The sequence below is a fragment of the Poecilia formosa genome, unplaced genomic scaffold (assembly GCF_000485575.1).
Source record: "Poecilia formosa unplaced genomic scaffold, Poecilia_formosa-5.1.2 Scaffold94, whole genome shotgun sequence".
NCBI lineage: Eukaryota > Metazoa > Chordata > Actinopteri > Cyprinodontiformes > Poeciliidae > Poecilia > Poecilia formosa.
Genome location: NW_006800033.1, coordinates 300,953 through 322,231, shown reverse-complemented (window position 1 = coordinate 322,231; position 21,279 = coordinate 300,953). Strand labels below are relative to the sequence as shown.

The following is a 21,279-nucleotide window of genomic DNA, read 5'->3' as shown; positions in this document are numbered from 1 at the left end:
CTGTTGCCTTGGCATTGGTCGTTAGGTGGTCTGCCTGCCTTGCACAAATAGGGTGGGGGATCAGAGGGAAGAGGAAGAGGGGGTGTGATGAAGACAAGAACAGACAGTGGACAGAGCTCAGTGGTCAAAAGAGGAGGAGGGTGGGGCAGATCTTGGCTGGGATCCTCCACTCTTCATTATGATGGAGAGCCACTCGGTCAATTTATCACCGCGTGGGGGTTTGAGGGCAGTTGTTAGAGGAGACTATTTACTCTGGGGGAAGACATTTTGCAGGAATATTTTGCAATATCTTCTGCAACAGGCACCAACATGCATATCTGCTCTCGTCAGGATGAATGGGCGAGTTTTAAACGATACGTACGCATATTTAAGTCTTAAAATAGAAATAAGACCATCTGTGCTGCATTTGTGCTGCTGGTAGTCTGATAGCCACGGTTTCATTGTGCATTTCCCTGAAGATCATTGACGTGCATTATTTTCAACCTGATTCGTATTTTAAATTACAATTTTTAAAACTGAGCAAACACTTAGACGTACTTTTAAAATAACTTTTTCTGCAGCGTATAAGAAGGGCTGCAGATAGTTTTTATGTTATGTGGATTAGAAATTTGAGGTTTTACCAAATATTCCCAAGTTTTGTCTAAATTAGTTTATTTAGCAGTTGAAATTATAAGCAGATCTCCAACATAGACAAATATAAGTTGACAAAGTCTTTTTAATTTGTCCTCAGCCTCTCATTACTTGGGGGCGGGGGGGATTTTGTTGCTTCTACAAGAATGTATGTAAAACGTAATTGAGGATGAGGACGTGATAAAATATGTACTCACCGACAGCAAAATGACTAAAGACTATTTCAGTGTTGGTTTATTCGTTGATTCATTTGTTGTTGTCTTCTGTGCTGCCTTGAAATGCTCAAGTTGAACATCTACAGTCTAATTGCCAAATATGTCTCATTACGCTCGTTTGGAGAAACCCCCCCACCAAACGAGCGTCTCAGTGGATTTACCGAAGTTCGTGCTTTTAATTTTCGCTCTTGCCCGCAGCGAGCAAAACTCAAAGGCATTGACGCACCAATCAGAATTATTCTTGTTTTATTTAAGGCTTTGGTTCACCTGATTTGTATTTCTCTTTAAGAACTTTCATAGAAGAAATACAAGTGCAACTTTCAACTGGGAGCTGAGTCAACATCACACCACATACATTGGAGTGGAGTGGTTGTAAAACAGGGTTTGACCAACATTTTGAAACAAAGACAAAAACCATGTCAGAGGTGAAATCTGAATCTTACGTTAGTGATTAGTCTTTTTAGCTGCCCCAGATGTAAATAGGAGTCTTTGCCTTTATTCCCCAACGAGAATGTAGCTCGTTATTTCAACTCCAAGATTTCTAAACGGCTGCCAACATTTTCAAATCTAACATCCTCTATAACAGACGGAGGCTGAAAATGACAGTTTTTAAAAAGGACATCTTTGACTTACTTCCTGTTATCTTCAGAAAGTCTTGCTCTCTCACCCTTAGGAAATGTTTCTTCTTAAATATCTTCTTAAATGCTTCTTTTAATTTCATATTTAAATATACTGAAAACAACTTTCATTGTGTCTGCCCGAAAAACTGTTGCTGTCAGTGCGACTTTGACGGACTTACAGATATTACTGTCACATCAGATGTGGCTCATTTCATAAAAAACGTGTGCAGCCATTCAATTTTGAAAAATGTTGCATTAAAGTTGGACATTTAGAGAAACTGTTTTTAAACCAAAACACCAAAACACACACTTTGTCATCATAAGTTGCATAACTTTAGATTGAAATAACAGCTGGTGCTGAAAATGAGTTTGTAAGTTTTAACTTCATGAGTTTAAATAACAAAAATACTAGTTTTTCTTAATAAAAACATGTACATGTAAACATGTAAAAACCACTTGATAAAAAGTAGAAAAATGGCGGTTAAGTAAAAAAACTGTAATATTTTGAAAACTATTGCACAAAATGAAGTGGCAATGAAATGTTTGCTTTTGATTGATCACTAGATTATTTTTCTCTTTTGCTCTATTATTATTATTTTTTGGGGGGGCATTTTTCCGCCATATTTTGCTTGCTGCAACAGACAATAACAGTTTAATTTCCTTTCAAACATTTATAAAATCTCTTATTCTTCATATTTGAAAAGAAGTCTAAGTGGGTTTTGTAGGCAGCTGTATTAAATAAGCAGATTAGAGATAACAGGCTTGGACAGCAGCAGATAATACGTTGGATTTGTTTAGTTTGAGAGCGACCTGTCTTCTTCTTCTCATTGAGGATTTCAGAAGTGTCTTTGTGCTCTCTGCTTTATTTGTCCTGTCGTCCAGCTTCCTCTGATCGTCCAACTCTCTTCCTCCAGGTTGGCGATGCCATGAGAAAGATGCAGGAGAGGAACAACATCGGCAAAGTGATCCTCACCACCGAGCCCATGCCGGAGGAGGAGAAGAAGGAAGAGGCCAAGAAGGAGGACAAGAAAGAGGACAAGAAGAAGGAGGATAAGAAGAAGGACGACAAGAAGAAGGACGATGGAAAGAAGGAGGAGAAGAAGGATGACAAGAAGAAGGAGGAGCCTAAGAAAGAGGAGAAGAAGGAAGAGCCCAAGAAGGAGGAGGAGAAGAATGAAGAGGCCAAGAAGGAGGAGAAGTGAGAGGGAAAGATGGATAGTCAAGCAGACCAGCAGCAGGGAGTTTGTGTCCTGGGAGCAGGGGAGGTGGCAGGGATGAGCTTGGTGGTGGAGCTGCAGGGGGATGGGGGCGGAGTGGTAGCAAAGATGGGAAGGAGTTGGGATAAATTGGAAATTATCACACCAGTCTCAGTCTTTTACCTCCCTTCTGCCTCACCTACTGGGTGATTTACTCAGGCATGGCTGCTCCCACCTCCCGTTTCCTCTTCTGTTCCTCATATTTACCTCTTTAAAAAAAAAGAAAGAAAAAGAAAAGAAAAAAAATCTGATCCTTCAGACCCCGTATATGCTCTAATCTCATCTCCCACCCTCTGCCCCTCACAGTATTAATCGATTTTTGCTATTGGGAATCAAAGCATCAGGAGAGCCGTGGAGGATGGTGGGTTTGGTCCGAGCCTGGGGGCAAATTACCATCTCCCTGACAACCTTAATCTCCTTTCACACTCCGGCCCCACCCTTGACCCTCCGTGCCCCCTCTGCATCTCGACTCCCACCGTGTTAAATTGTTCTGCTCTGACTTCCACCTGCCGCCTCCTCTTCCTCCTCCCCTCCCCCCCCTCACTGTGCTGAGTCCCCCCTACCCCTCACCAACACACACATCTCCCACAGCATCACCACCACCACCCCCACTCACCCATGAGCCGGACCCACAGACAGGCACCGAAGGCAGGCAGATAAACCGAGAACCACACCCACCCACCGGCATTTGTTTTCTGTGTCCAGCTTAGTTATGTCACTACTGATGAGTCAGAGATGCTTCTGATTGGCTGATGCTCCTCACCTTCCCTGGAGATATTTTCATTATAGTTTGTTTTTTTTTTTTTCGCTCATGTTTAACTACGTAGAAAAAAAATTATTAGAGTTTCAGAGCGATGGAAACGCTTTCCCATCAAATTCCATTCGAGTTCATGTCCTTGCTTTTCCTCTCATAATGAGCCTCTCTGTGCTCTGTTGAATAGCCTGGCTGATATTATTTTCCAGCTTCCTTCTCCTTAGTTACAGATTTTTCTAGCCGACCAACTGTTGGCAAGAAGTTCAGGGTGCCAATTAAGAAAGAAATTGTTTCTGTGCAAACACACAGACACGCACGCTCCAAATGCGATGAAAGAGCCGCTGTCGCACCAAGACAGCGAGGCGCTTGAAGTGAGCAAGCGAAGAGGGTGAAGGTTTTTGTTTTCTTTCGTTTTTTTGTTTTCCTTTGCTCCGGACTTTCTTTCCTCCCTGAACCTCCGAGAGGAATTTCATCGCATTCCTCGTTTCCTTTCGATCACACTGACCCAGGAGAGGCGAATTCAGCCAGCGCTGTTGTCCGCGCTTCGCCTCCCCACCTCCTCCCTCTTCCTCCTCTTTCTGTTTCCCTCTTTGTGGTCGGCATAGCAACAGGCGTCAGGCTCGTCAGAGATGGCACTGTGGTCTCTCTCTTTTTTTTCTTCCCTCTCTCTGTGTGTCCTCCTTCATGCTCTTCTGACTATGCGTTTGCCAGCAGTTGGTGCTGTCAGCCGGTATTTCAACAGGTTGAAGATGTTTTAGTAAAATGAATCAAAACAGCAGGTGAGGCTGTTTTTTAAGCATTTAATATCACTCGGCTAGCCTTATTTCAACCCCGTCTAAAGTCTAACATGTTGCATTGATAGTTGGTTTCGTTACTGTGGCCATTAATGGCTGATATTACATCTACATTAAGAACTCCAATGCTAAAAATAACTGAAATTTTAACAACTACAGCGGTGTGAAGAAGTGTTTTCTTCTATTTTTCCTTTCTTTTAACCACATTGAACAGTTCGTCAAGCAAATCAAAGATAATTGGAGTGAATAACATAATCTAGTTTTCAATCGATGATTTTATTAAGGGAACAAAGCTATCCAAATCAATCTGGCCTTGTGTGAAGAAGCAATTGTCTGCTAAATTTAATAACCCTATGTCTAATAACTGGTTATGCCACCCTTGGCAACAAGTACCGCCGTCTTGCATTTGCAATAACTGGAAATGAAGGTTTTTTTTTTGTTTGTTTTTTTTACTTTGTTCCATTCGTCTTTGCAGAACTATTTTAATTCTTTTTATTTGTCAACTCTCCCTTGGATGCCATTTTTACCTAATTTCTTATTGTTGAATCGTGAACATTGACCTTAACTAGGGAAAGTCACGCCTGCGGTGCTTTAAATGTTGTTCTGCGACCGCCTGGGTGATGCGCTCATGGAGTCATCTCGGTAGACCCAACACTCTTTTTACGACTGTTCCATGTTTTCTCTGTTTGTGAGTAAAAGTCCCAAAGCCTCAGAAATGGCTGTGAACTCGTTTAGGTCGGGGCGTGATGTGCTTCATTCCTGTTGTCAGATTTTTCTCATTTTGATCAATACAGAATGGCTGACAATAAACTCAGCATTTTGGATTATTACTTCTTTACATGCAGTCAGGTTGATTTGGATACCTTTTATTCCTAATAATTCAGTATTTAAAAAGTGCTTTATGTATTTAATCAGGCTATCCTCGCCTAATATTAGGATGTGTTTAATGATGTGAAACATCAAGTGTACCAAAAAGGAAAAAATAGAAGAGAAACACTTCTACATGACACTATGTCTGCCAAAAGGGTAGAGATGAAAAAATGCATCTTTTCTTTCTACCTGTAACTACTAGCTGTGCTACACACTGCTAATGCTTGTGTAAAGTCACTGTTCAGCTTCTAATGCTAACAGTGTGCATCAGTGGCCGTTTGCTCGCTAGTGTGGCAGACTGCTGCCCCGCTCATGGACATTGAAAATTTCGTCTCAGTGTCATCATCTTTAAACATGACACCTTCCTGACTACCGCCTGCCCGCCTGCCTGCCTGCCTGCCTGCCTGCCTCTGGGTCCGGCTTCAGTGTTCAGACTCAGATGGTGACTAGTGACTTTGTAAAAAACAAACAAAAAAAATGTTTCCAAAAAAAGAAATGGGAAAAAAAAAAAGTTTTTGTGTTGGCATGAGTGGCCTCCCTCATGTGCTGTGTGTGGTGTGCCATTGTGTGTGAAGACGTGCGTGTGTCCTCAGGTCGTTTGTCAGGTTTTAAAATCACTCGCCCTCCCTGCCACATTCCCACCTCACACTACTCCGCTACAGAACGACGTAGCTTCACATTGACCCTCCTCCATCTCTCCCTCCTGTCTGATAAGAGGCCTGTGTTATGAGGACAGTTGGTATTAGTATTTTGCACTCTGCTCGCTGATCTTAATGCACTTGCAAGCATGGCGGTGGCACTCCAGTCTCAGCCTGGCTTTGAGTTGTCGTCTTTCTTTTTTTTGTTGTTGTTGTTGCTCCAGATTTGCAGCCTGTTTCTCATCCTTTCAGAACAGGTGGCACAAACGCATTTACTTGTGCAAAGGTTCCACTCATGCCTCCAACTTTTCAAAAGCATTCGCTCTTTCTCGGCTGTGGGAAACAAAACGCGGAGCCGGGTGAGATGGACTGGAGTGCGACAGCCATGCTGGTGTGGGGAGTGATTGTGCTCTGTCAGCCTCTGGTTAGTGTTCTGTTCTAATCTGCTGGGCTCCCTTTGTGAACCTGTGGACGGTGCTTCTGTTCCGAGTGCCATGTGAGAAACAATTGCTTCAGTTAAAAAAGAAAAAAAAAAAAAAAAAAAAAAAAGGTTTAACTAACAAGGTAATTTGAATTAACCTTAAAATTTTTTTGGGTTGGTTTTGGTTTTTTTTGTTATCCAAGGGTTTAAAGTTCAAAGCTCATACAGTACTCTGTGGGGACCTGCTAACCTGCACTCCTTTTAAATGTGATGAAGTTTTTTTTGTTTTTTTTTCTGTTGGTCCAAACCATGTGTGCCAAATTGTATGTATATTCCTCTGTCAATGCTTTGAATATTAACAGTGCATAAAAATATATTAAAAAAGAACCTGCCTTGGGATGCATTTCCATCAACCCAGAAGAGGGGAAAAAATGCAGATATGCAGCAGTTTCATATATCAGGGAATAATGGGACTTTTTTTTCCAAAAAGTTTGTGGGTTTTAGTTGGTTGCTCAGACTAAGGTCTGCTTCTGTTTTCTCTCCATTCAAAAAAGGTTACCTCTACAAAAATCTGATTATCCTACAACTAAAAGGAAGGAGAGATTATGACTCTAAACTTCACTAGATTTCCTCACAATCCAAAGCTTCGCCGCACTCTTCTGTGCATACGTTTCTGCCAGCGTGTTTGCAAATGGTCCGTATAGCAAAGTGAGGAAAACAGATGTTCTCGCACAGCTGTGCAGTGATGCAGATACTGTAAAACAGCCCAACAAGGCCCCAGCTTATTGGCTGATCAGCCCCAGCCTGCCCCAGACGCAACATTTCCGCTTTACAGCCGCGCTCTCTCTGTTCACTGAAGGTTTGTAAGTCATTTCTCTCTTCCTGCGCTGCATCTGCAGAGCTTCTTGGCCCGTGCAGCAGTTTAGCAGCCAGCCAACAGTCCTCCCGGTATAAACCCCTTTCCCTCTGCACTCACTTTCACAGAGAATAAAACATCATTTTGACATCTGGAATTTGATATTGCATGCATCCATCTGCATGTGGAAAACAGATTAGTTTATTTTTTTTTTGTTTGTTTTTTTCTTCCAGCTTTTCCCCATTGGTTCAATGGAGCCAATGCCTTTGAGATGATCTTAATCAGTGAGGCGGTGCTTCATGTCTGGAGTTTGAGCTCAAGTGGATTTTTTGGTTAAAAGCAGGCCCACCCCCTTCCTACTTTGGTCTGCCGTCTGGAAGCTCTTCCACTTTGGTGAAGCCGGATTGTATGTCATCTTGAAGTGGTTTCCCAGTCATTCCAGACACTTTGCAAGAGCAACACAGAGATGTACAGTAGGGGAGAAGAAAAAGCATTACAATGTAAAAATAGGCAACGCGTGGTCATTTTCCTAGATACGATTGCACCAATTAGCACCCTTAAATTAGGGCCTGAAGACAAGCGTTGAGGTCAGTATTTCAAATCCTCATCTTCTTTCTCTCTCGTTTCTCTCTAAAGTTCCTCACAGAAACGTCACTGTCGAGCTTTGATGTGATTTTTTTTTTAAATTTTTATTTCATTTTATATGGTTTCTCAGGTCATTCCAAACTGCAGTTTTCCTCACCACTAATACACACACACATACACACACACACAGCCGTTCCACGATGTTCATGACACAAACTCCGACTGCATGATTTTCCTTCACAACCTCATCCGATGTGAAAGAAGGATCAGTCAGTGGCTCATATCCACTCAAACATCTGCCTGCAGCTCCTAAGTTCTTTGCAGTCTCTTTTAAGAGTAATGCATTGCAGAGATGCTAAAAAAAAAAAAGCACAATCTGCCAGGGCTTTTCATGTACAGTACAGTATTAAAATGCATGTTTAGTCAACCAGAAAATAAAGCACGTGTGTAGCTTCTCACTAGTTTTCCATAGCATTGTGGTGTGAAGGAGGAGAGTGCCAGTCCACCGCAGAGTCCCTGCTCTCACCTTCAGCACAGGCGTTGCCAAGGCCAGCTGGTAAAGCCGTGTGGCATCTTAACCTATCTCTGGGAACGCTTCGGAAAAACTCACTTCACAACCCTCCTCTTGTTAGCTCTGGTCATTTTCTACAGCGGATACCCAACAGGTGACTTCCACATTCCCTTCGCTCTGATGTTTTTTTGGGTTAAAAAGAGAAAATCAAAGCAGAAAAACACACACTCCTCGTCCCGTCTTTGTTTTTTAAACCCTTTGAACTGATGCTGCTTCTGTGCTTGACTCTGGGTTTACCGCGTGGTGCCATGCTGTCCACATGGCCTTTAGAGCTTGTAACGCTTCAGTGTGTAATGTTACCATATGCCTTACATGTTTTCCAGGACTAATAAAAAAAGCATAAAAAAAAGTCAGGAAATGTGCTCTTTTTATTTATATTTACGCCCTCCAGTATTTTGAAAATAGCTAGATGGATTGTGGTTAAACCCATACAGAATGCTCCGAAGTGCCTATCTTTACAGTGAGGCGCACATCATACCATAGAAATACACTTGTATAAAAACTGAATTAGTCGAAATAGTAAAAAAAAAATAAAAAAAAAATAAAAAGTTCAGAAATGCTGTATGAAATGATCCAAACCGTGGCATCGGGACATTAAACATTCAGAGATTCAAGCACGTTCTTTAAAAAAAAAAAAAAAAAAACTTAGAACCAAAGCTTTTAAAAAAAGCCTAAAAATAGTATATACATATTATTTCCATTCTCAATTCTGTTATTTACATTCATAGATAAATAAGGAATGACGGACATTTTACAACATAATACAATAAGACAAATGGCTAATACAGTTGACATTATATTAAAAACGTATGTGTAAAAGTTTCTTCTCAGTAAATTTTCAATTTGGACCATGCCGATGACTACGAAATCCCATAGGAAGTCAAGATGCTGGACAAACGTGTCAAGTAGGTGGAGTCTGGGTACCCTTTCCTGCAAGAGACAAAATAAGAACAAATTAGCCCAGATTTTTCGATAAACAGCAATTACCTGGAGATTCTAACTGCATTCACTGACTCAGATTTGCTTCCATATAAGCTGGTTTTGTGTGGGATGGAGCCCCAGACGACCTTGGCCTCTGTCCCTTTGCCTGTCACAGTGAAGGTGAGGCCCCTCCTGAAGGCTTTTTCCAGCCGGGGAAGCAGCTTCCTCGCATTTTCATTGTCTGGGAGGTAGGCTTCAAATGCCGCCCCCTTAAATGGTTTTCCAGGTGATGGATGACCCTCCTGATCGAAGATAGATCACATTAGAACCAAAGTGCTAAGATACACAATTGATAGCACAGTACTAATGAAATAGCTATAACCCATTTGCGAACACTGACACTTTGGGTAAACCTGTAGAAAAAAAAATCACTTTTATAATCAAATTAGTTCAATGTTTCTGTTGATTTGGTTCAGAATTAACCTGCTGAAAGACCCAGAGATGGTCCAATTTTTAGTTTTCTGGCAAAAGCCTCGAGACCTTTAATTAAAGGGATAGTATAATGTATTTTCTAGGAAAGTAGTCCCATTTTATAACACTATCAAGTAACCATGTTGTAATCAGTTGTAATAAAAAGGCTTTACATATCAAATACAACTTAGAAGAAATTTGTTTTACAACTTGAAATTTGTCCCCATCTCTTTAAGAATCTCCTGTTCTTGGGTATTGGTAGTTAAGATAATTATTTAACCCCGTTAAATGGACTGGATGAAAGATTCACTTTGTTAAAGATTTGTAATGTTACAGGACAGCACAAAAGTTCTATGTTTTTATGTCTGTCAATTAATATGCATTAGCACATTAGAAAGTGCAAGTTGAACTGATTTGCAGGCAAAAATATGCCACTGCAAAACAGTTTAATCAAACCTGTTGGGTGGGCTGCAAGTTAAGTAAATAGGACAATGGTGTTAAAAGTTATGTTCAAACGCCAATATAGAAAGAAACTTAAAACACTTTTTGTTCTTCTTTTTTTTTTTTACATAGTTAGGAACCTTGGATGAAACTTGCATCCATAACTGCAGAGGTTATGCTGTTAGCTTGTGAAAAGTTCTGATGCTAAACTGTCAAAAAATGTAAAGGTCTTTTTTTCTTGCGAAAGCGGTCTATATTTATCTAGGAATTGAGGTCTAATTTACTTTGGAAATGCGGGTTTTGAGTAGCATCCTTGTCTTGGTTGCTTTCTCAGCAACAGTGAAAGCCCTATCAGACTCTCTAAAAGATAACACACAAGCTCTTTATCAGATAACAGCGACATAAGATTCTAAGTGGGCTACTCACCCCTTGGATACCATTAGGAATGTGGTAAGTGATCTTGATAACGCCGCCCTTGTGTTGACCTGGCAAACTCATGCTCAGTTTGGATTTCTTCATTTCACCACAGATGCCTTGGAGTGTCTGCTCTACCTCCTCATTGCAGACTTTGCAGTAAGAGTGCGACATCCCCAGGCACTCTGGGCACAATGTGACTCCACACTTGGTCCTCACCAATGTTGTCTTGTCCTTCCCACAAATACAGATCTGCCCGTCCAGACCTGACCTGGACTTCTCTGAGGTGCTCTGGGTCTCTGCAGGTGTATGCTCTTTAGTATCCTGCTGGTTAGCCTGTAATGTTCTCTCTTTCTCACCATTCAAAGAATTCTTTTCAACTGTGTTTCCATCCTGTTTTTCCTTGGAGACTTTCTCTTTCTTCGGTGATGATTGGCTATTTGATCCATTCACAAGCCCCTTCTCACCAAAGTCTCTACCATAGGTTGTTTTCCATTGATGACTCTCACTGTTCCCATCAACGATGCCAGCTTGGGTGGACACCACCTGATACGTACTGTCCGGGACTCGTTTTCTCCTTTGGGTTGCATTCAATTGCAAAAATTGGTCGGAGAAGTCGTGCTGTTCAGGTTCTTTAGAAAATACCTCCCTCAGCGTAGCAGCAACCTGGGAGCACAGCTCTTCTGGACCAACGAGATACAAGTTTTCCTTCATCGTGTGGACGACAACCTTCTTGAAGCGGCTCCGCACTTCAGAGCAACAAGCCTGTAAGGTTTCATCTTTGGTACTAGAAACCCCCAACTCCGACAAGCGCAGCTCCTGAACTGAGAAGTCACCACTGACTAAGTCAACAAGCTTCTGTAAACGTTCCCGACATAATTTCACTTTGGACGAATCAGCCCCTCTTAAGATAACAGTCAAATTCCGATTGCCCTCAGAGGAGTTCTCTTTCATCTGGAGATCAGAAGTGAGGTCCTCCACCCGGGTGCTGTAGGCTTCCTTTATGTATTGCCATATAACCTTGGAAACTGAGATCTCTTCATGATGGGCTTCTTGTTTATTCCTCACTGTCTGGCTACTAAAGCTGGAAGACCGTTCGCGGACTCCGACTGTAGGTTTGCTGGAATCGTCTTGGCTCTTCTGGCCCAGGATTTGAGCTTTCTGTTGAGGTGTTCCTGAGAAACTACTGGCTCGCTTTAAAGTGGATCCAGTCTCTGAAGGTGGAAATGCACTGCTTTTTGGAAGGCTGTAAGGAATTGAAGCAAACGGAGCTGCTAAGTTTTTTGGTCGGGTGTCTATCATATCTGTAGTTAAAGAGGTTTTAATTGGTGAGAATAAAGAGGGAGATGTGTGTGCGGTTTTGAACAATATGTCCCCTCCGGTATTTTGGGCTGCTGCTCTAGAAATTCCTTCACCAGAAATTCCTGTTGATCCGGACAGCACATCGTGCCCCAGAATCGGATCCTGGTGTGCTTGCCTGCTGGGTGATGAATTTGGACGGAAGGGAAAGCCGCCTAAAACGGAAAGTCCTGAGTCTTTAAACCGAGCAGCTAGCTTATACCTTCTTGCTCCATCAGTTCTTAGTTCATCTTCCTCAGATATCTGCAGCCGATCTATCCTTTCATTCAGCTGTCCTTCAGTAGGAGGCATAGTCTGGTGTAGTCGCTCCTCATCAGAATGAAAAGGTGATGTCCCAGAATTATATGAAGGAAAATTAAGAAGACTGGCAACACCTTCCTTTTTATTTCTAACTTCCTCCTGGCCTATTAGAAGAGAGTATCTGGCATCTACTACATCCTTGTTGCTACCAATAAAGTAAATATTCTGCTCATCTTCATTCAGAAGAAGTTTTGGATATCTTGCACTTACGTTTTCCAGTTCCCTTTGCAGTCCTCCTCTGGGGCGAAGTATATTTTTAGGGAGCTGGTCTCGACAGATCTTTGCCTCATTTTCGTGATAAAGTCGACTTATTGCCTGTTTAGCTAGTTTCATGCTCTCTTGCCTCTCCTCCACCGCTGTTGTATCAGCAATCTGCAAGAACAGAGTGGTCAGGCCCTGATTTGTTTCGCTCACCACCTCAACACCAAACTGACTGAGGATTTGCTGGTATTCCTTCTTGCAGTGATTCTCCAGATACTGGAACACGTCTGCATCCACAATCAAAGAGGACTCCTCTATGAAAGCAGTTGGAGAGCGCTGAGCTGCGCTATCTGTGTGACTGACAGTTTCCCAGTCATCACCACCAAGTGCATGATTTCTGTTTGAAGAGACGTTTTCCCCCTTTGCTGAAACATCAGCGTCATCTTTGACTTCTCTGTGTTCCTCTTGCCTGGTTGGTTCTCTGCTCTGATCTTCTGACTCTTGAGGTTTCTGTGATGTCTGAAATGACCAAGTCCTGCTGGAGGCATTTGGACCTGAGTTTTTGCTCTCTGAGAATCCGGGACCAAGTAGTTCGGCCAAAGCAGCCTGCACTTTATAGTACGAGCCAACCAGTGTGCAACACATCTCAGTAGCAATGGACTTTATATGGACATCTTGATGACTTTTACAAAGGTTTTTTAGTGCCTTGATTCCCCCAGGAAGTCTGCTGTAGTCAACCGTTGCTGTTAAGCTTAAGACAACCTGAAAACCCCAAAGCAACACAATTAAAGTTCACCCTTCTTACTGAATTACTTGACATACTGTACAAAATTGTAATATTTTGTACCTGGTCTGGGTCCAAGCTTCCTGGGCTCTCTGAAGCATCGAGTTCATACTTTTTCCCATCTATTTCCAGAATGTGCCGAGATCGTTGAGCAATTCTCTGTGCCACTGTGTGAGAGGGGTCATTGGAAGGAAATCAATCAGAGTCTGAAAAGCATCCTGACTAAGCGTTTCTGCCATTGGCTGCTCCACTGACTTGCATACAGGCATTTCAGCTCAGCTTAAATCACTGGTGACAGCCTACAGGCTGTACTGATGCTATGTAAATGGATGCACCTAAATTTTGATAGATGGGAAATTATTTATGTTGAGCTGAGAGACTTGGGTGGAGTTTTATGTGTCAGGAAACAATAAAAATGATCTTTATTAGGACCTGCAATTATTTAAATCTAATTTCAAGTGCACAATAACACACAACAGATGCAATACTGTGATTATTTATTAAACAAAGATGAAGTTAAAGTGGAAAAGCTGTGATTGAAGAAGTAAGTACATCCCAATGGTTAAATTGATTTCAGAATCCCCTTTAGCAGCAATAGAAATAGTTGCTTTCTGTCTAGTTTTATCAGTCTCTCACATTAATGTGGATAAATTCATTGTGATTAGAGAATAACTGTTACTCCACAGCTTCAATCATATAGATAGCTGTACTTGGACTGGGCCATTGAAAAATATTGATTATTTCCATTCTATATCTTGTAGATATCCTGCTGTGTTTGGGGTTATGACAAAGCTTTTCCTACCTGGCCTCAAACATGACTCAATAGTTTGGTATAGAGAAGAGTAAACGGTCTTTTCAAAGGCTAGAATGCTTCCAGGTTCTGTGGCTGCAAAACTAACCCAAATCATCATCGCTCCGCAACTTGTAAGGTATTTGGTTTTCTCCAAACATGGAGCAATGCATTATGGTCAAGAATCTCCATTCTTGCTAAACTGGTTCAAGGGACTTTGTTGGAGAAATCTTGTGGTTCAATCAGGTCGAGTTTTGTAAACCTAAATTGTGTTGTCATATTCATTTTACAGAAAGGAGGCTTTCTGCTGGGGAAATGAAGTGAGAGCTGTAAAGTTCTTTTACCAAGAATTGAAAATCTGACTCTAGAGTGCATTTGATTGTTTGGAAATTGTCTTAAAATGCCTCCTACATTGGTGAGCAGCAACAAGTCTTCCTCTTAAGGCCACTGTTGATGTATTTATTTCATATGCTGACCAGCAAATGGGTAGAATTCAGTTTTTAATGTATGCAGGTAAAAATACTGATGAATACTTAATCAGTACATTTTGCTAGCCACATCCTTCCCACTGAAACCAAATGGAATTAAGCAAGGTGCTGTTGGTTTGTTTTTGTTTATTCAAGAAAACACTTCAAACGACTGACCTGCACTGTCCTCAAAGGTAATGAGAGCAGATAAAGGCGGTGGTTTCACAATCGTGACATGGTCTATTTCCCCTCCTCCATTCCTGGCTCTGAGAAAGTGAATGAGTAACTTGTCTTTCAGCCTGTCATCTTCCAGCTCCGTGGGCAGCCCGCTCACCCGGACAATCTTGCCCGCTTCTGCCATCTGCTGGAAGAACCACTGTCACTGCTGAGTGGGAGAAACTTTCTATATGAGAATGAAACAGCACAACCAATCAAAAATAAGTTTTCCTGGAGGGACGTTGATTGTGAATAATAATGGTTGATGGTGAAAAATAAAAATAAACAAAAGTGTCACGCCTCTGTTAATTATAGGGGTTTCTATGTGGGGACCCCACCCTTACATACAGGAACAAAGATATGTCAGATTATATCGCCCTCTCCTGGGGTTACAAGGACATTACATCAATATACAAAAAGAAAATCTATCTTAATCAACGTTATATGTATAAATCTGCAAATAAAAAATGGCAATCAACTTCACATCGGTGGGTTTTTAATCATCTTTACTTCTAAAGAAGAGCTGAAGAGATTATAAGGCAGTGGTGTATTATATTTAATTTTTACGAAGCCAAAATGTGTGACGTTTGGTTATTTATTCTTCTTTAGAGCCAATCCCCCTTGTCTGACGCTTACTTGAATAAAAATAATTTAAAAAGATGCACAAAGCTGTTAACCCCTCGCCCCCATGTTCCCCTCCTTTCGTCTTCTTCCTCCCCACTAACCGATTGTCAACTAGTTTGCTGCTCTTTGACTGAATTCAGCACTACTTTGCTGCACGTACTGAAGCTTTTCAGACATCCCACCTGCTTAGGCTTGTACTGTTTCTACTTATATTGATTTCAGCGTTTTGGCGTCAAATCTGCTCCCAGAAATCAGTAAGAGGCGCGTAATTACCCCATAACAAGAAAACAGGCCACATTTCAGAGGCGAGTGTCAAGGAAGTAAATAAATCAGGCACATCTCGGCTGAATCAGATCGCAACACAAACGATAAAATTATTCGGCGTAGCGCTGCGGATCTCGCTCGAATGTAAACATTACTGACCTTGTATGTGTTTCAAGCTGATTTCTCTTTTCTCGACAACTTTCAAAGCTCGACACTCTTCACGGGAAGAGGAGGAAAAGCGAAACTAAGTATATTTTGTTTGGTTTCTTCCCACTAGGGGGCAACCAAAGGTCGTTGCTCTGAGTATGGGAGCAGGTTAGAGCTGCTTCATCAGTTTGTTGGTGCTTCAACTGTTTTATCGTCTCTACTAAAATAAAGAAGAGACATTTTTTTAACTAAGTGAAAACAGAGAGTTTGCAGATGATGTGATCAGAAGCATTGTCCTAATTTTGTTGCTACGCGAAAATAAAAGCATACCATGCTCATGTTGGTAACAATTGGATCATCTGTATTTTGCAAAACAATGACAGTCAGTGGTTCTTTTTATTATTAAACAAAATACCAATCCGTATTCAAAGACAGGAAACGAGTGCATTTATTTGATCACATTACAGTTTTGCAACTGTGTAAACAGTGTAAAAGTTTAGAAAACAAAGGTTTGCACACAAATAGCCTAGACACTATTTATTCAGGTATAGTAAGCTTTGTAGATGATGTTTGTAAGATCCCACCTGGCACAAGGTCCTGAAAACCAACCCACATTTTTTCACAGTTCAGGTCTTTCTCTTGGAACCAACATTTTAAAATCTGGCTTTCTTGTTTGCATCACGGACATACAGTGAAGGGTTACATTTGTGGAGCAGAATAAGTAAAACACTGTGATTTAGAAATCTCAGAGCTCCTAACTATTAACATGTATAGTACTTCCACAGACCACAACAGGTGGTTTCCACCATCATCTTTTTAAATCAAAAAGCATGACTTATTTTGATAGTAAATCATAACAATAGCTCCAGCTTGATGAGTTTTCTTAAGAAAAGTTAACACTAAATCATTGTTCTGTCTTTAATGCTTTATTCCTACCAGGATTATACCGTGCACACCTGCAGGAATAAAAACAAACCATATTTTATGTTTTGTTTTTTTTAAAAACCCATAAAATAAAAGAATCCATCACCCATTGATCAATTGATTGTGTATTTTTATTTCCCTAACACGGAAAGCCACTAGGTGGCGGTATTGCAGTGGTGCATTAAATGTCTTCTTCCGCAATTTTCGACGAAGCAGAGAACCGTGTGGGGTTTATCCAATCAGAAGGCAGGTTGTGACTCGCTGTGCGCAGGCGCCGTGAGTGAAATATTTCATGTGTTGTACGTCGTGTCCGGTGGAGGTCACAGTCGTTGGAGCAAACTGAGGTTAGTTATGACACATATTGTAATCAGAACACAAAAAATACAAAACTGTTAAGTTAAACCTTAGTGTAATAGTCATGATTACTCTAAATTAACGTTTTTTGTGCATTAAATGTGTTGTTAAACGGTTGCCTTGACCTGCCGGAGGTTGAGTAAGACGAGCACGAGTTTCCACTGTCTTATCTCCATCAGCGAAAGCTAACTGCTAGCTGTTAAGATTTAAGCCGTACACATTTTACTGATACATTTCAAACAGCACACTGCACTTAATACTATCTTAGTTGCTTTGATGAAGCAACATAATTAAATCTGGTATGAATTTGCTAGCTCTCTCAATGCACTGCTAATCGCTAAGCTAAAGCTAGCTAATGATGAGCTAAATTAGCGTTACCCCTGCAGCCTTGGTTGGCATCAACCAAGGCCACTGTTTGTTTGTCCTGCAGTGAAGGGATTAACGGTGGCTTTTTAAGGATTTCAACAAAGACTTAATTGGTTTACATAGCGTGCCATACCAGTAAAGTAGCAGGTGTGTCGGGGTCACCGAAACGTTCCTTGTTTTCACCTGCAGGTTGCTGTGGTCATGGCCAAGCTGTTTGAGTCTATTGGAAAGTTGGGGCTCGCCCTTGCTGTTGGTGGAGGTGTTGTGAACTCCGCCCTCTTCAACGGTGAGTGCTGCACATGGACAGCTTTGTTAATATTTAGATAAGGGAACATCTGGCACATAGTACATTAAAAAAATAATGTACCTATTCCATAAATGTAGTCATTATGATCTGAGCTTGTGTTTTTGGTGGTGGATTTTTTTTTTGGTCAGCTCAATCACTTGACTAGTTTGTCTTTTTTTTCCCCCTACATGCATATTTATATTAGATATGACATCTGCATGAGAATCACTTGATTTAACTATGATCAAAATGGTCTATATTACTTAATGCAAAAATTTACAGAAAGTCTCTAAATCATTATCTGTCAAAGTGGGTCCAAAACTTCCCTGGGTAAGAATTGATGCATGTTAAGTAAACTGAAAAGAAAGTTTGTATACGACCAAAGCAAGAAGTGTTAAATGGATAAAGGGTAAAATAAGTCAACAAATTCACACAAGTGCTCCAATATCAAGTTTACAAGACATTAGCTTTTCGATGAGCGAATGACCATATAGGCATTGTTTTTGTTTATTAGAGAAAGCATAAATTGTTCTTTTGATTAAGTAATCAGTTTTTGAGACTTTGGGATTTGTAGCTAATTCTTTTACCTCAAGAAAAGTAATCAGCTCTGTTAGTTAGAAAGCATGTAATACACAATTTATATGTATAATATGTATTAATGGCAATATTTCTCTTTACAGTTGATGCAGGACATCGGGCTGTAATATTTGACAGGTTCAGAGGTGTACAGGATGCAGTCGTCGGTGAAGGAACACACTTCCTCATTCCTTGGGTTCAGAAGCCCATCATCTTTGATTGTCGATCCCGTCCACGCAACGTGCCTGTCATCACTGGCAGCAAAGGTGCGTTATTTAAATAAATTAAATTAAATTAATTTATATTAAAAAAAATTGTTTAGAACAATCAATACAGCCATATAGGTAGAATCAAATCCAATTACATACCTTCCAGTTCAGTCTTACCAATAATATAGTGCAGGTGAGGAAAAAATATCTCTTCAGGAAATTTCATCAAGGCCTTGACTTTGCAAAAGTCTCTTCTAAACAAACACGTGGTGACAGTGGAAAGGAACCACAACCCTTTGACCTCCATCAGAACTGAGCTTAGTAAGGGAAGCTATTTACTGTGGCCACAGGAGGTTGGGAAGATGGAAAAAAAAAACACTGAATGTTTTTCTCAGATTTAACATAAAACTGGCAGGCTGTGTGTTTCTACAAATCCTTTTCAACTATACAAAAAAAAAAAAGAAGAGTTAATGCACTCATGACATGATGTCTTAAACTCACGGTTAAGTTATGTTCTATAAATCACTTTGAACCATTTATTCTGCAGATCTGCAGAATGTTAACATCACACTGCGTATCCTCTTCCGGCCGGTGACGAATCAGCTGCCCCGCATCTTCACCAGCATTGGCGAGGATTACGACGAGAGGGTGCTGCCGTCCATCACCACAGAGGTCTTAAAGGCTGTTGTGGTGAGCCTTTAAGAGCCAGGAAGCAAGGATATTTTTTTTTCTAATATTGTTGGAATAATCACTCAGTCAAGCATCTTTTTCCTTCCAGGCTCGGTTTGATGCCGGGGAGCTCATCACCCAGAGAGAGCTTGTGTCTCGACAGGTCAGTGAGGATCTCATGGAAAGAGCTTCCACCTTCGGACTCATCTTGGATGACGTATCACTGGTAGGAAGCTGCTTCTAAACTTTTCAACAATGTCACTTGTTTTTTTTTTGCATCAACTCCAAACTAATTCACAATTCTCCTTTCAGACACACTTGACCTTTGGTAAAGAATTCACAGAGGCTGTTGAGATGAAGCAGGTGGCCCAGCAGGAAGCAGAGAGGGCCCGTTTTGTTGTAGAAAAGGTATTACTCACATGTTCAGCAAACCTTCATATGCATTCTCCTCGGGGAAGCTCAGCAGTCTAAATCGGACATTTTTCTGTGCTCTTTTTTTAGGCCGAGCAACAGAAGCAGGCTGCCATCATTTCAGCAGAGGGGGATTCTCAGGCTGCCTTGCTCATCGCTAACTCCCTGATGGAAGCCGGTGATGGCTTGGTGGAGCTCCGTAAGCTGGAGGCAGCGGAGGATATCGCCTTCCAGCTCTCACGCTCCCGCAATGTCACTTACCTGCCGTCAGGACAGGGCACGTTGCTGCAGCTGCCCCAGTGATGGCCTCCCACCTTAACCAGCTGTGACATGGGCCACAGAGGGGCCGGCTTGATGATTCAGCAGATGGTTCTTGCATCTTCACATACATTCCTCCCACTCTTTCTCAAACTACCACTGGACTTGGCTCTGCTGTTTGCAGAATGGTGGGGGATAGAGTGAGAGGTCTGTGAATACATTTATGAAGTCCACTCTTGTGTATGGAAGCAAGGAGGAGAATTATTCCACCTTTATCCTAAACGTATAAAACTTTGAGGAAGATCATTAGTGCAGTTAATTTGACTTGCAGTTTTCCCTCAGAACGGGAGCACTGCATGAAAGAAACATTGAAGCATCAAGGGAACTGGTAACTGATTTAAGACATACTAAATTGCAAATGATTATTGTGCTTGAAAGTTCATTTGTAAAACAGTTTTCAGATCTCAAATGAAAGGCTTTCTTTTGATTTCACCCTAAAGGGTATTTTTCCACAAATAATGTTGCCATCTTGTACGAATTAGGTCGTGCCTATCTAACAATAAAGTGTATGCTCTCTTTAGTTTTACTGACATTATCAGAAAGCCCCATGTCTCAGAAATGACGCAAGTTAATAAAGATGTCTTTCTACCTCCTAGCTGTGGGTGTATTTAGTGAAAGAGCCTTTTAATTTTATCAAATCTCATGGAACCAGATGAATATCTTACAAACATTTTATCCAAAACTGATCACATTAGATAATTTTCTATTAGGTTGGAATTGAGTTTGTCTTCAACCAACATTACTGACAGTCTGAATTGGATTAATGATAATTAAAATGCACCATATTTAATCCTTTATTTTACAATTTGTGTGGAAATGTGTCATCAAGGCCCCCAATTGTGGTCTATTATTTGTACTTTTAAATAAAAAAAACCCCTGAACAACCAGAAATGATAATGCCACGTGTGACTCGTGCTTAGATTTTGTTGCTGTTCTATTCCAGAACAGCAGGTTAGGTTATTTCTGATTACTGACACTTTCAAGCTTCATGACGTTTGAACTGGTGGAATAAAATTTTTTCTAATGTATCCCCTTGGTCTTAAAAAATTGGTCTGTGACACCGCTAATCATAACATACTGATGGGTTATATTTTTTGAGATTGGTCCAGATATTAATTGGCCTAACAACTATTTTGTTTTACACATCTGAATAACCAAATATTACATGTGGAGGGCTCTCATGGCTTTATCCTTGAACCACTTTTTTTCAGTACCTATAAAATGTGTTTAGCTTTGATTATGGGGTATTTTAATGTAATTCATCAAAACAACACTGACAACTTTACATTTCTAGTGGCCAAAGTCTTCTACGTCAGTGGCTCCATACGAGTTATTGGATCCAAAAACAAGGTAAACAATTAGGAGTCGTGATTAAAACTACCATCAAGTTTTGACATCCTGTCTATTTCTAAAACATTGTGTTACCATCTTAGAAAAAAAAACATTGACAGAATAAAGGTAATGTGAACCATCTTGACACCTACAGTTCTCAAAAATATTCTAGCCAGTATTCCAAGTACCAGAGTTAAACCAGTTGACAAAGTATTCAGTTTCTAA

The 21,279-nt window shown here is 40.9% G+C and overlaps 3 protein-coding genes across 4 annotated transcripts in view; 2 read left to right on the top strand and 1 right to left on the bottom strand.

Annotated features, from left to right (window-relative positions):
- Nucleotides 1–5,604, top strand: part of vat1 (vesicle amine transport 1) — a 35,670-nt gene extending 30,066 nt beyond the window's left edge. The window contains exon 6 of the mRNA XM_007558051.2: nucleotides 2,380–5,604. Within this exon, the coding sequence (XP_007558113.1) occupies nucleotides 2,380–2,667 (288 nt within the window). The 3' untranslated portion in view covers nucleotides 2,668–5,604. The remainder of the gene's footprint in view (nucleotides 1–2,379) is intronic.
- Nucleotides 5,605–6,383: 779 nt separating this feature from the next.
- Nucleotides 6,384–15,834, bottom strand: LOC103142153 (uncharacterized). Of its 2 annotated transcripts, none has more exons than XM_007558049.2 (6): nucleotides 15,622–15,834; nucleotides 14,536–14,761; nucleotides 13,165–13,268; nucleotides 10,470–13,079; nucleotides 9,225–9,433; nucleotides 6,384–9,140 (listed from the first exon to the last, which is right to left on the bottom strand). In XM_007558049.2, the coding sequence occupies exons 2-6, from the start codon at nucleotides 14,717–14,719 to the stop codon at nucleotides 9,071–9,073; spliced, it is 3,177 nt and encodes a 1,058-aa protein (XP_007558111.1). In that variant the 5' UTR covers nucleotides 14,720–14,761; nucleotides 15,622–15,834; the 3' UTR covers nucleotides 6,384–9,070. The 2 variants fall into 2 exon arrangements, with proteins under 2 accessions (XP_007558111.1, XP_007558112.1); XM_007558050.2 differs by having other exon boundaries at nucleotides 14,536–14,719.
- A 936-nt stretch (nucleotides 15,835–16,770) lies between these two features.
- Nucleotides 16,771–20,317, top strand: phb (prohibitin). Its single transcript, XM_007558048.2, has 7 exons — nucleotides 16,771–16,877; nucleotides 17,443–17,539; nucleotides 18,220–18,381; nucleotides 18,872–19,014; nucleotides 19,103–19,219; nucleotides 19,306–19,401; nucleotides 19,495–20,317. Exons 2-7 carry the CDS (start codon nucleotides 17,455–17,457, stop codon nucleotides 19,705–19,707), a joined length of 816 nt encoding a protein of 271 aa, XP_007558110.1. The 5' UTR covers nucleotides 16,771–16,877; nucleotides 17,443–17,454; the 3' UTR covers nucleotides 19,708–20,317.
- The last annotated feature ends 962 nt before the right edge of the window (nucleotides 20,318–21,279 follow it).

Excerpts from the sequence above, each read along its gene's own strand:
- LOC103142153 (XM_007558049.2), bottom strand. The coding sequence starts at position 14,719 with ATGGCAGAAGCGGGCAAGATTGTCCGGGTGAGCGGGCTGCCCACGGAG. Across the intron at positions 13,269-14,535 it reads TACCTTTGAGGACAGTGCAG|TGGCACAGAGAATTGCTCAA; the intron begins GTCAGTCGTTTG and ends CCTCTCACACAG. Across the intron at positions 9,141-9,224 it reads TTATATGGAAGCAAATCTGA|GAAAGGGTACCCAGACTCCA; the intron begins GTCAGTGAATGC and ends TGTCTCTTGCAG.
- phb (XM_007558048.2), top strand. The coding sequence starts at position 17,455 with ATGGCCAAGCTGTTTGAGTCTATTGGAAAGTTGGGGCTCGCCCTTGCT. Across the intron at positions 18,382-18,871 it reads TGTCATCACTGGCAGCAAAG|ATCTGCAGAATGTTAACATC; the intron begins GTGCGTTATTTA and ends TTTATTCTGCAG. Across the intron at positions 19,402-19,494 it reads CCCGTTTTGTTGTAGAAAAG|GCCGAGCAACAGAAGCAGGC; the intron begins GTATTACTCACA and ends CTCTTTTTTTAG.